General features: G+C 60.8%; 1 protein-coding gene across 1 annotated transcript; it reads right to left on the reverse strand.

The window, feature by feature from the left end:
• Window positions 1–2,600: 2,600 nt before the first annotated feature.
• SHH (sonic hedgehog signaling molecule) lies at window positions 2,601–11,988 on the reverse strand. The gene is made up of 3 exons (XM_036069604.2): window positions 11,344–11,988; window positions 6,124–6,385; window positions 2,601–3,425 (listed from the first exon to the last, which is right to left on the reverse strand). Exons 1-3 carry the CDS (start codon window positions 11,641–11,643, stop codon window positions 2,602–2,604), a joined length of 1,386 nt encoding a protein of 461 aa, XP_035925497.2. The 5' UTR covers window positions 11,644–11,988; the 3' UTR covers window position 2,601.
• Window positions 11,989–12,506: the final 518 nt, after the last annotated feature.

A 12,506-nucleotide genomic window follows, 5' to 3' on the forward strand; every position in this document is an offset into this window, starting at 1 on the left:
AGAGGGGGCTGCCACCTCGCCTGACTGGGGGGGTGCTGCTCGGGGCTGCGGTGCCCCCATGCTGGGGGTCCCAACGGGTGGTTCCCTTGGGGCCTGGCCAACCCTCCAATGCTCTCTTCGGCCGACCAGCCTCACCGCTAACTAGTCCGTCAATCAGCACAGCTAAAGCTCTTGCGGTGCCAGGGCTTACACTCAGAACGGAACGGTCAGCACAACAGAAACCACCAAATTCCACCAGGGATTGCAAACCTTGCACCTGCTAACTACCTAGAAGACCAAAGAAAAGTCTTTGACAGAGAAAAACCAAGGACCACTCCTGCCTGAAGGGCCTGGCCCCTTGGAAGCAGGCAGAGGGCAAGTTCCAGGGTGCATGCCTGGCCCCTGGCCCACGGCCTCCTGGAAAAGGCACACCACGCCGGACACTCCGCACAGAAGCCCCTCAGGGCCCGGTGTTTCTGGCTGAAGACGCCACCACAGGCCTAGCCTTAGGCGCAGCATCTCCAGCCCCTGCCCAGGTGGGACTGAGGCCTGCCCGACGCCGTCAGGCTCCGTTCTGCTCCCCAAACCCAAAGCAGCCTTCAGACAGGCTTAAGTCGCTAACAGGCCCTATGTGCACACAGCCATCCTTCCAAAGTCGAACCTGCTGGGACACCTGGCCCAAAGCACACATCAGGACAGTAGCCTTTGCTAAGCCAAAGCACTGAGAGTGACAGCCAAGGGCCGAGGCCCTCTCAGCTGAGTCTATAACACAACGTCAAACATGGAGGACTTCTTCCCCCGGACCAGCCGACATAGGAGGCCAACCACAGCGTGCCCTAGGGACGAAAACCTACACCAAACAACCACTCCAGACAGACGGCTTGGACTCGACAACACCAGCGTGGCCCGAGGACCCTGGCAGCCCTGAGACTAGCAGGTGTGACTGGGGAGGAGGGGAGGCGGGGCCCCCTGAGAGCAGGTGGAGAATGTGCCCTCTTCAGTGGGTTTGCCACGAGGGTCCCAGGGGGGTTCAGAGAAGATCAACACTTGGCCCTCTCCCTGGGGACCCATCTGGAAAGGGTACCCCAGGCCTTCACAAAGCAGCTAGGGGCCTCCTCCCTTCGAGGCCGGAGGACCAGGCACTCCAACATGGGGCGACCAGGTGGAGGGCATGAGGTCTGCCAACAGCTCCACGGAGCCCGGGGAGAGAGACCTGGGTGCGTGCCCGCAGGCCTCCTCTGCCGGGCCTTCGCGCTGGGCTGCGCTAATTAAGGGCTGGGGGGTGGGAGAAGAACGGCACCCACACCCAGCACCCCCAGCCGGTGGAGTGCACAAAGACTCTCACACAACAAATACAAACAGAGCTGAGGTTTCTCCAGTGATGAAGATAAACAAGTCGGTTTGGTTACCTACTTTGGTTACCTACTTAAGCTGATCTGAATTCACAGTATAAGCAACACATCTAAATATAATGCTGGGCACTCCTGTCAGCGCTAGGGTTCCCAAACAAAGAAGCCAAAACAGAAACGAAAGCGGGGCTGCGACAGGGATTCTTAGTTATTATATACTAACCAGTCTGTGCGTGGCACATTTTATTTCTATAAAACTATTACAAAATATTCAAAAATACATTTTAGTAAATTTACAGCAGTTATTTCTCAATTTATTAATGCAAAAACATCCTTTGTTTTTCTCTGTACAAACTACAGGCTCCATTCTCGTGGGCTCATCACTATGTGCGCTTTTAAAAAATATTATTTTCTAATAAATTCTTTGAAGTTAAAAATAACAGAGTTCTTCCAGTTTGTCCAAAAAAAAAAAAAAAAAGTGTGTGTGTGTGTGAGTGTGTGTGTAACAGTCTTGACTTCCAAGAATGTGGCCAAAATGGTGATGACGGAGCAAATATTAACCCATGAAGACAGACAGGAGGTGGCTGTTACACTGGAAACTAGTTAAATTAAAATAATATATTTTCATATTTTACACTATTTCAAAAATGAAATGTAATTCAGTTAAGTATTGATCTCTCAAAAAATCTAATTTACAATTCTGTGTATAAAAATATAATTTGTGGACCCCCATGAAGCATGTTTTAGTTTACACTTGCCGAAAAGCAGGCGCGTGGCAAACGAGGAATGCGGAGTGCAGAGTTTTGCTTTCTGAAAGTCAGGGCGAGGGATATGTAGAAAAATAGACTCTGAGCAGGTCGCTTGGCCTCACAAAATAATCTTTCCCCCCGGTGAGTACAGTTCACATGATAATAATAAATTATCCAAGAAACAAACTATTTAAGGCTCTTGAAGGTCCGGTTCATATTATTTAAAACATCTATTCATACCAAACAAATAAATAGCCAGGAGAGGTGAAAAAAAATAACCAAAATAAAACAACAACCAAAAAATTCAAAAAAATATATATAAACTAAACACAACGACAAAACTTCCCGGGGTCTCTGTTTCCTTATAGTCTACTTTGGACTGTCCTACTTTATTATTATTATTAATTATTATTATAATTAAAGTCTCATCCGTGCGCTTCTCCGTGTGTCTTCCGCGGTTCTTTGCTGTCGCTCCCCCCCGCCCCGCCCCGCCCCGCCCCGCGCCCTCCCCGGCTCCCCGGCCTTCAGCTGGACTTGACCGCCATGCCCAGCGGGTGCAGGGCCTCGCCGTCCAACAGCCAGGTGCCTATTTGGTAGAGCAGCTGCGAGTACCAGTGGATGCCCACGGCACCCGGCGCGTCGGCCGCACCTGGCGCATCAGGCGCACCTGGCGCGGGCGGGGACAGGCGGCCGCCGCCCCCGCCGTCGCCGTCCCCGCCGCGGTCCGTGCGCGCGGGCGCCAGCAGGGCCAGGAGCGCGTGCGCCAGGCGGAAGGGCGCGAAGGCCCGGTGCGCCCAGCCGTGCTCCTCGATGACCGCGTAGCACGACGCCAGCACCCGGTTGATGAGGATGGTGCCCTGCGCCGTGAGCGGCGCGTACGCGCCCGTGGCCTCCTCACGCAGCGTCACGCTGTGCACGGCGGCCGGCAAGAGCCGACGGTCCCCGCCGCGCTCGGCCACCACGTACACGCGCTGGCCCGGGCGCACGCGGCTGGCGAAGAGCGCCCGGCGCCCCGGCGCGCCCCCCGGCGGCGGCCCCGCGCCCGACGGCGCCCCCGGCTCCGCGGCCGCCGAGTCGTTGTGCGGCGCGACGAAGAGCAGGTGCGCGGCGGTGAGCAGCAAGCGCTCGCGCGGCTCCCGCGTCTCGATCACGTAGAAGACCTTCTTGGCACCATCGTCGCGGTCCAGGAAGGTGAGGAAGTCGCTGTAGAGCAGTCGGCCCTGGTCGTCGGCCGCCAGCACGCGGTCCCCGGGCCGCAGGTCTTTCACCAGCTTGGTGCCGCCGTGCTCCAGGTGCACGGTGGCCGAGCCCGGGAAGCAGCCGCCGGACTTGGCCGCTACCGAATTCTCTGCGGGGGTTGGAGAAGGGAGAGAAGGGGGGACAGGGTGGTGAGCGCCCACCGGGAGGCACAAGCGGGGCAGGGGGCGCACGCCTGCCGTCCCGCGCACCAGACTCGGGCCACGCGCAGCTCCGGGGAGAGGGTCCCCCGGCTGGCCCAGCGCAGCCCTCTCTCCCTCAGCCCCACCGTCTCGGTGACAAAATTCAGATGCAGATACATTCCTTAACGACTCTCTTAGGATTGGACTGGCAGTGACAAAGGTTGGCTGGCGTCTCCGGCGGGAGGCCGGTTACACTCCTTCCCTTCCGCCTTCCTCCCACCCCATCCCCCGGCTCAGCACACACCCAACCTCGCCCTGAATTCGCAGGGTATTTGCTCTGCACTTAGATTCCTCAGGAAGCCTCCTTGAGCTCCCTCGGGCGCCGGGGCGCACCTCCTTTCTTCCCGCCCCCGGCGCGGGGTGCGGCCCCCCTCGTGCGCCCCGCACCGGGAGCCCCTCGCCTGCCCGCCCCCAGCGCCCAGCCCAGCAGGGGGGCCTTGGTGCCGCCCGTTGCAGGGGCTTGGGAGAGGGGCGGGAGTGAAAAATAGCTGTAGTAGTTGTAGCAACTGGACAAACATTCCAGGGAATTGGCCGAGGTGTGAAAATCCGGGGCTTGTGTGGATTTTCTAATTAAAATCCAATAAAGGGCCCAGCATTGTCATTGTGATCTCCGCAATAAATGGGAGACACTCTTGGAAGAGGGGCCACTTCCATTTCCCCCCTCCCCTTTCTCAGCCGCCCCCTCCCTATTTGCTCAGGTGCACCCCCCCCCAGCCCCCCTGCGATTCACACGCGGGCTCTCCAGAAGCCCGGGCCTCACAAGCACTATTTGCACAGCCAGGCCTCTTCCAAGCACTCAAGATGTGTATTTGAATTTTAAATGGCGGGGCCTGCTCCAAGCACTGGAAGCGGCCGGGTTCTCAAGGCCCCTTGACTACCCGCTTTCCCGAGCCCTCTGTCGCTCTCTGAGGCTCACTGTCCCGAGGACAATGATCGGAGCCAGGGTGGCGAGCAGGGGGCCGCGGAGGAGGGGCGGGGAGAGCCCGGTCTTCTTTGCATTCCAATCTCCGGGATCATGCTTTTTGCAAATAGAGATCGCGAGAAAGAATCTTCCTGCTGGAATTACAGAGGGTTTTTAATCTTCTCATCGGTTTCTGCGGCATGAAGTGCGGGCCTGGCCGTCGGAGGCCCGCTGTCGCCCCCCGGAATGCGACCTGGGGCGCAGGCGAGCCTGAGTCGTCGAGTCGCACAACCCTGCTTGACACGCAACGCACCGCGCCCCGGCCCGTGTGCGCCGAATGCCAATGAGCGGCTCCCCGCGCCCTGGGGGTCTGCCCTCCCCGGGCGGGATCCTGCCGCGGGATTACCGCTGCTCACTTGCGAGAAGACCTCTAGGGACCCCCGCCAGGGGGACCCCGGGGACAGGGTTGGCCCAGGAGGGGGCCGAACGCCCCTCGAGCGCAACCGCAAGGTCCCGGGAAGGGTGCGCCCCCGGGCCTTCCGCAGGGGAGCCCCGCGAAGTGGGGGCGCTGCCTGCCCGTCCTCCCTGTCTCTGGCTACAAGCCCAGCAGCCCCCCCACCGCCCTTTCCACACCTTTTCTTTCTGTTGTGATAAGAAGCCACTATTTTCCTTCCCTATGAACTGTGTCTTGACACCTTGAAAGTGTTTTTCTACTAACACATGCTACTAAAATACAGTTTAGGAGACAAATAGGCAAAACTCGGGGGGGGGGTGCGGGGAAGACACAGTTCCTCCGAAATTTCCTGTGAACTGTTCTGCTAAATGCATCAGCTTCTGTGGGGAGGTGGAGAGATCCGCATAAATAACCTCGGAGCTGGGCTATCTGGCGTGGGTACAGCGCCTTCCGCGGCATGGCTGTTCCTCGACAGCGACAGCGTGTGGCGTTGTAGGCCCAGGGAAGTCGCCAGCCCATGGATGGGCCGCCTGCAGCTGCAGACTCCCATCGGCCTCCTGGCCCTGCCTGTGGCTCGGGGCAGCCCAGCTGGCTCCTAATAAGGACGGATGCTTCTGGGCTTGCGGCCTCCAGATGCTGGAAGCGGTAACCACTGCGTTTATTACCTCCCACCAGGCCTCTCCCCAAAGGCTTAGCCAGCGAGTTAAGTTAGTTTAGTGTCCACAGACGCTCAGTGGGGAGGAGAGAGGACCAGGAGCTTACACCCTGGGCAGAACCTCCTGTGCTGGGGGGTTGAGTAGGGGCTGGCTGATTCTTAAGCCTGAAATGAGAGGAAGAATCTAGGCCAGACCTGGCTACCAGTGCACCAGGAACGTCCCCTCCCCCATCTTCCCTGTCTCTGCCACCTGCAGTGGGGGCTCCGGAAACAGGGTCGGGGGGAGGCTCAGGAAGCCATATGCCCTCTGCATCTGGGCTTGGAGCACCTCGGGCCTCTGTGGCCTCAAAGGTAGGGCCAATTCCTGGCGGGCAGGACCTACCTCTACAGTCCCACACCAGAGACGCGAGTTCTCACCCAATTCGCTCCCTCCCTGCCCCTCCTGCCTCCCCCCACCTGCACACATTTGCCTCTTTCCCTTGAATCCCACTGTGGGGCGCCATGGTGACATCTCATGGGCAGATCTGGAGCTGCTAGGTGGGTCGGGGGCCTTCGTGGGCACGGGGGCTATGGAGAAGGCTGGGCCTGCCGCCTCACCTGCTTTCACGGAGCAGTGGATGTGCGCTTTGGACTCGTAGTACACCCAGTCGAAGCCAGCCTCCACGGCCAGCCGTGCCAGCATGCCGTACTTGCTCCGGTCGCGGTCTGACGTGGTGATGTCCACCGCACGGCCCTCGTAGTGCAGCGACTCCTCTGAGTGGTGGCCATCTTCGTCCCAGCCCTCGGTCACCCGCAGCTTCACACCGGGCCACTGGTTCATCACCGAGATGGCCAAGGCATTCAGCTTGTCCTTACACCTCTGCGGAAAGAAGGGGGGCCCCCGCAGATGTTAGTACTGGGCCTGCCACCCATCCCTGCCCTTGCCTCGGCTGCCCGGCCCAGTCCCCGCGGATAAGCGCTCTGTGGACAAGCAGGGGGACAAGGCCTGGACGTGCACTGAGGTGCGAGGGGGGTGTGGCGTCTGCTGGAGGAACCAGTCGTCTTGCAGATGAGCTGAGGGCCTTTCTCCAAAATCTGACCGAACAGAGCCCCTACCATGGCCCGAGACGAAGATGACATCTTTTGAGACACGTAAACTTGTGTGTGTCTCAGACAGTAACTGCAGGGCCTGCCAGGGTCCCCCGGGGGAATGGCTCACTCCTCCCCTACGATGCCCTCCACTCCCCCCCATCCCTTTCCGTGGCCCCATTTCTCCACACCTGTGCAAGGCTCCACCCTTGTGCCCGGCCTAACTCCCTCAGCAGGAGGCTGGAGAGAGGCCCAGGGTGCAACTTTGCAGAAATAAAGAACACAGGCGGTATGCTTCTTAAAGAGTGAAAAGCCTTGGGTTATCTCTGGACCTCCCCTCCTACCCTGTGCCTATCTGAGCCCTGGATCCAGCCAAAGGGCAAGAGGGAGGTGGGAAGCTGATAGCCAGGCGGAAGGGGCTGGAGGGGGCCGGAGTGAAAGGCAAGCAGGTGAGTTATAATTTTCAATGCGGGCCAGGCCTGACGACAAACATTCTTTATCTGGACAGCCACATTCCTTTTCTCCATAGACCTCTTTTCTCCGGCTTTTCTGTGGTCTGATTGTGTCTCTTGTTTTCCTTAAACTGTTCCCTTCCCCCCTCTTGTTTTCTTGGCCCCAGAGCAGAATGGCGTCCTGCAAGTTTGAAGAGCAAACTTAAGAGGTGGAGGGAGGGGGCGGGGCGTGAGGGGTGGGGGATGGGGAGCCAGAGAGGCCCGAGGCCTCGGAGCGCTTCGGGAGTACCCCCCACCCCACCCACGAGGAAGCTGCCTGTGCCGTGGGAGTGAAGAAACACTGAATGGGCGGGACACAGACCAGGGCGAAGTGGAACTCGGGGTTGGGGGAGCCCCTCATAATGCTCAGGTCACATTCAGAGAAGGATGCAAGAAAAAACTGAGCCATGCAAGTGTGTGTGCGTGTACTCACTCACTACCCGGGCGTTTACAGTGATGGTGGGGTGCGGGATTCCAACGAGGGGAATGGTGACAGGATCACCAAGGGGCATCCCCAGGAGAGACAGACCCCGGGGGTGAGGGGCAATTTCAAGTTGACCTCCCGCAGAGGGTAGGGCTGATCTCCGTCAGGCCGCGCATGCTCGGCTCTGGAACCTGGTGAGCGGGGTGGACGGAAGACCCGGTCGAGGATCCTAATAGCAGCTTGGGGACTGTTTTCCTAGCGAGCCGGCGGGGAGCTCTTGCAAGTACTGCTGTCCGCGCTTTGGCTTTGCGGGGAGGTGAGGATTGCGCAACAGGAAAAGTCCTGTGTGTTGGACAGCAATAAAACCAGTAATATGGTTGTAGAGTTAAACGTACAAGAAATGGGGGGGTAGGGGGCTTGGGGGCGGCCCTGCTAACCGGTCAGCGCTGACAAGGTTTCTGGGCCTGCCAGCAATTTTCTTTAATAATAATAATAATAATAATAATAATAAAAGTCGGAAGGGCAGAGTTTGAGTGAGGTCATCGTGAGGACTGAACGCGTCTTACATGAAAATCAATCAGTAAACCAGGGTCAGTTTAGAGCCGGGCTGGGAGGCCGGCTGCGCAGGCGCACACCGCCGACACGCACACAGCCCGCATCCCGAGCCCCGCGCCACCTCGGCTCTCTCCTTTGGGGGGTCACACGAAGCTTTCACAGCTTCCCACGGGGCTGCTGGCGAGCGGCGGGCGGGATGGAGAGGCCACGTACCAGCCCGGCGCCCGGAGCTGCGCCACTTGGGCACGAGGTGGGGGGCCCCAGGCGGGGAGCCCCAGGCCGAGCCAGGCCCGAGCGGCGCCCCGCTCCCCGCGCGCCCTCCCCCGGCTCCCCTAGGCGTGGCGCGGCCTCGGCCCGCGTCTGCAGGATGCCGTGCGCCCGGCGGGCCGGAGAGGCGCAGGCCAAGCCGGGAAGCCCAGGCCGCTTAGCGATTCACTGGGTCGTGTGCCGCGAATCAAGCCCGCTCGGTGCAGCCACCGTAAAGCCCCGCGGGGCCGCCGGGCCGGGCTTTGTGTCGGCGGAGGCCAAGGTGCTCCCCGCGCCTGAGCCCCCGCCTCCTCCGCGGTCTTCGCAGCCGCCCGGTGCCCAGAAGCCCGAGCACGACTGTCACCGCCAACGGCCGCCTGGCTTTCCCAGTGCGGGGGAGGGGTGTCCCAACTTCAAAAGAGACCCCCCCCAGCCCCCACACACCTGTCTCCACCCCCCTCCCCCCACTCCGCGAAAACAGACCCCTCCTATCCAAACAGGAACACCCTCCTCAAACCCACACCTGAGCGCCGGGGCCGGGCCGCCACGCACCCAGAAATCTACTCGGCGCGGCGTCCCCGGCCGTCCCTCCTGCGGCCCTCAGGCCCTGTCCCCGCGGCCGCCTCCTGCCCCCGGAGTCCCCCGGCCGCCGCACCCGCGCCTGGCACCCGCGCCCGCGGGCCGAGCGCGTCTGTCTGCGCTCCCCCCTCTCCGAGTTAATATTAACCAGGAGCTCCTGCGTTCCAGAACTGCTCTGAAAGTTCCACCGGGGACGGTCTTGCCATGGTTGAGGGACTTGGGCGGCAGTCACATTAGAGGGACAGGGACATGCAGAGACGCGGAGGGACGGCCAGCCCGGGAGGAGGGACGCGCGCCTGAGAACAGAGTCTAGGTGGTGGTTTAAACGGGGCCGGCGGGTGAGCAGGTCCCCGAGGAGCGCTAACCTCCTGTGCCGGGGAGGCGTTCCCCGCTGCACCCCTTCACCCCCGGGCCCTCCCCAGCGCTCCTGCGCCCGCGCCCCGACTCTTCCAGGCCGGGAAGCAGGACGGGCCGGAGAGGATGACCCGCAGGGCGCCTGCCAGCGCGCCCCGCCAGCCGCCGCGTTTTCAGGGGACATTTGCGGGGTGCGTGATTCAGTCCTGGCCTGGCTCTGCCCACCCCACCCCCACGGTGGCTGCCCCTCCCCCGTCCTTTTGTGCTGCGAACGGGAATGGCCGCTGCCTAAGGAAAAAAAAGTATTTGTTTTCGTTTGGTTCGTCTGAGGGAAGCTGACAGAAGGTCAGAAGTTCAGAGGCTGGCAGCGCGCGGCGGCGAGAGTGGCCGGCGCGGGGCCGCCTGGCCGTGGGTCCCCGCGGGCGGCCGGAAGAGGGGCCGGGGCCGGAGCCCGCGCCGCGCCCCCGCCGACCCCGACCGCCCCGGCCGTCGGAGCCCCGGCCGCGGGGACCGCTCAGCCCGGAGGAAGGGGCGCCGGGGGGCGGCCGCCGGGGGGCGCGGCTCTGCAACCTGCGGCGGGCCCCGGGGGCCCCTCTCCCCGTCGGCCCCGCGCGCACGCCGACCCCGCGGGCTCCGGGACCTCCGCCGTCCCCCTCCCGCCCCGCCGCCTCCCCTGGCCTCGCCTCCCTCTTCCCCGGTTCCGAGGGACCCCGGGAAGGCCGCCTCCCTCCCGCGGGGAGCGAGGTGACCCAGGTCGGAGAAGTCCCCGCAGCCGGCCGCGCCCCCCGCGCCCCGCGGCCTGCCGGGGTTCATTGTGGCTCGCGCCGCTCTGGGGCTCAGGCGCGCGTCCACACTCGCGGTCCGGATTTAAGGTGGTCGCGAGCAGATGCGAGCGCGGGGCGGGGGGATAAGGACCCTCTCCTTGGCTCGCTCCGGCCCCCTCCGTCAGCTCCGGCTGCCCCTCTCCTTCCTCCCTCCGGCCTTGCGGCCCGCACCGGGCTGGGGAGCGAGCGGCCGGAGGGGGCTCTCCTCCCCGCCCTCCCTCCCCTGTACTTGCGCCCCACCGCCGCTGCTCCGTCAGCTGTGGTGCGCTCCTAGCCCGAAAGGTAGGACTTGGATATTTTAATAGGGCAATAAAAAGGATGTTGACCTATATTTGCCAGGAAGTCCATTTCGAGCTCAGTTATACGTGCCTGGAGTTTCAGAAAGTCTGCCGTTGGCGGGGAGACTGGCGGCCAGAACTCTCAGGCAGAGGTGGGGAGGGAGGGGGGCGCGTGTTCGGCTCTGGCTTTGCGTTCTAGCCCCCTCCCGCTAATACCTAGTCGCTCCTCATTCCTGTGCCTGCAGGTTGACCGGAGTGATGCAATGCCAGGAAGTTCTAAGTCCCTCCCCTCAAGGACCGCGGGCCCGGGAGAATGGCAACGCATCCTTAAAGAAATATCAATACATTCACACTCTGCTGGGCACCACTGCCCGGGGTGCAGTGGAGCTGTGCGAGGCACTCAGGGACCAGGCGGCGCCTCGGGAGCCCCTGCCTTTTGTCAGCCCTGCCTCCTGGCTTTTCCCACTGAGCGTCTTTGGTGGGGGGCAGCGGGGTGGGGGTGGTCGTGGGAAAGAAGAGCACAGTGGAGAGGGGAACGTGCAAGCTCCCCTGTCTCATGCCCAAGGCTTGCATTTGTACAGTGACCTGGAAGCCACTTTATGTTTATGGGGGGATTTCTGCCCCCCTCCCACCATTTCCATTCCCAACTCGGGAGGGGCAGATGCCCCCAGAGTGAAGGTCTCCCCAAGTTGCAAGCCAGAGCTGGGGCAGGATGAGAAGGCCATCCCAGCAGGACAGAGCACATCAGGGCCATGGGTGGACCACACCTGCCATCCTGACCCCCCACCCCCACCCGAAACTTCTCCGGCTGGACCCCTCACCTCCAGTCCCCTTGGAGAAGAGGAAGGGATGGTAGGCAGGCAGGTGGGTGGGGAGGGAGAGGGTGAAGTCGCCTTGCTATCTGCCTGAAGAGCAAACAGACTCAGTCTGGAGTGGCTGGTTACACACACAGCCCCCGTGAAAGCAGCACATTCCACGCCGCGGCGCTGGGTTTCTACCTGAGTCATCAGCCGGTCTGCTCCCGTGTTTTCTTCATCCTTAAATATGATGTCGGGGTTGTAATTGGGGGTGAGTTCCTTAAATCGCTCGGAGTTTCTTGAGATCTTCCCTTCGTATCTTCCACTGGCCCCTAGGGTCTTCTCAGCCACGTTGGGGATAAACTGCTTGTAGGCTAAAGGGGTCAGCTTTTTGGGGTGTCGCCTCTTCCCAAATCCCCTGCCTGGTCCGCACGCCAGCCCCGAGCACATCAGCAGTGCAGAGACGAGCACCACCAGCACACATCTCGCCAGCAGCCGCATCTCGTCCGCGGAGCCCAGTGCCTTCCACGCTGTCCCCGTGCGGGTCTGTGTGCGCGAGTGCGAGTGTGTGTGCCTTTGCGCTCGGGCTTGCGCTCTCCCTTCCTCGCTCGGCTTGCTGCTGGCTCCCTCGCTCTCTGCCTGGCTCTTTCTCTTCCTATATAACCTCGCCCGCTGCTGCAGCGGGAGACTGGCCCCCGATCCCCACCCAGACGGGGGCTGGAACGGCAGGCTGCTGGTCGCTGATAACGGAACACATCGGAGTTGGGGCTGGAGACAGCAATCAAAAGACAAAAAGAGTCTGATTTTAAATGGTAGCAAGCCTGGAGAGCTTGCGAGACAGGCTGCCCTCGGTGCTATATTATAGCTGGCAGGAGCGTATCTGATTGGCCAAAGCAGCGCAAGCTTGTCTTCTGATGTTTAACCCTAAAAAAGACTAAATTTTTTTTTCTGTTGCTGCAGTTGCTTTATTTTCACCTGAAGCCTTTGAGTTAAAAAAAAAAAAAAATCTTTCCTGAGACAAAGGTGGGCGGGAGGGAGGAGGCACGCTCCTTAGGATAACACCAGTTACCCCTGCTTTGTGCAGAGCGCGGTGTTCCCCCTTCCCTTTCTCCAGAATGGTAGGTGCTTCAGTTAAAACCAACTTAAGTTTTAAAGGACAGTCTAGACCCCCCCACACCCAAGCTTCGGTCATCAAACAAATATTCTCTCAAATGTTGGAGGGACAAAGCTGCCCAGGTCCTATTTAAATGTTTTGTTTTTGTTTTTTTTTTTCCAGAGACTTTATCATGCAGGCCAGGTCTCCCTGCATTTTAAAGACAGAGGGTCTGTGCCTCCTCCTGAATATTCAACATCCTTGGATGCTG

This window comes from Halichoerus grypus, chromosome 12 (genome assembly GCF_964656455.1).
Source record: "Halichoerus grypus chromosome 12, mHalGry1.hap1.1, whole genome shotgun sequence".
Taxonomy (NCBI): Eukaryota; Metazoa; Chordata; class Mammalia; order Carnivora; family Phocidae; genus Halichoerus; species Halichoerus grypus.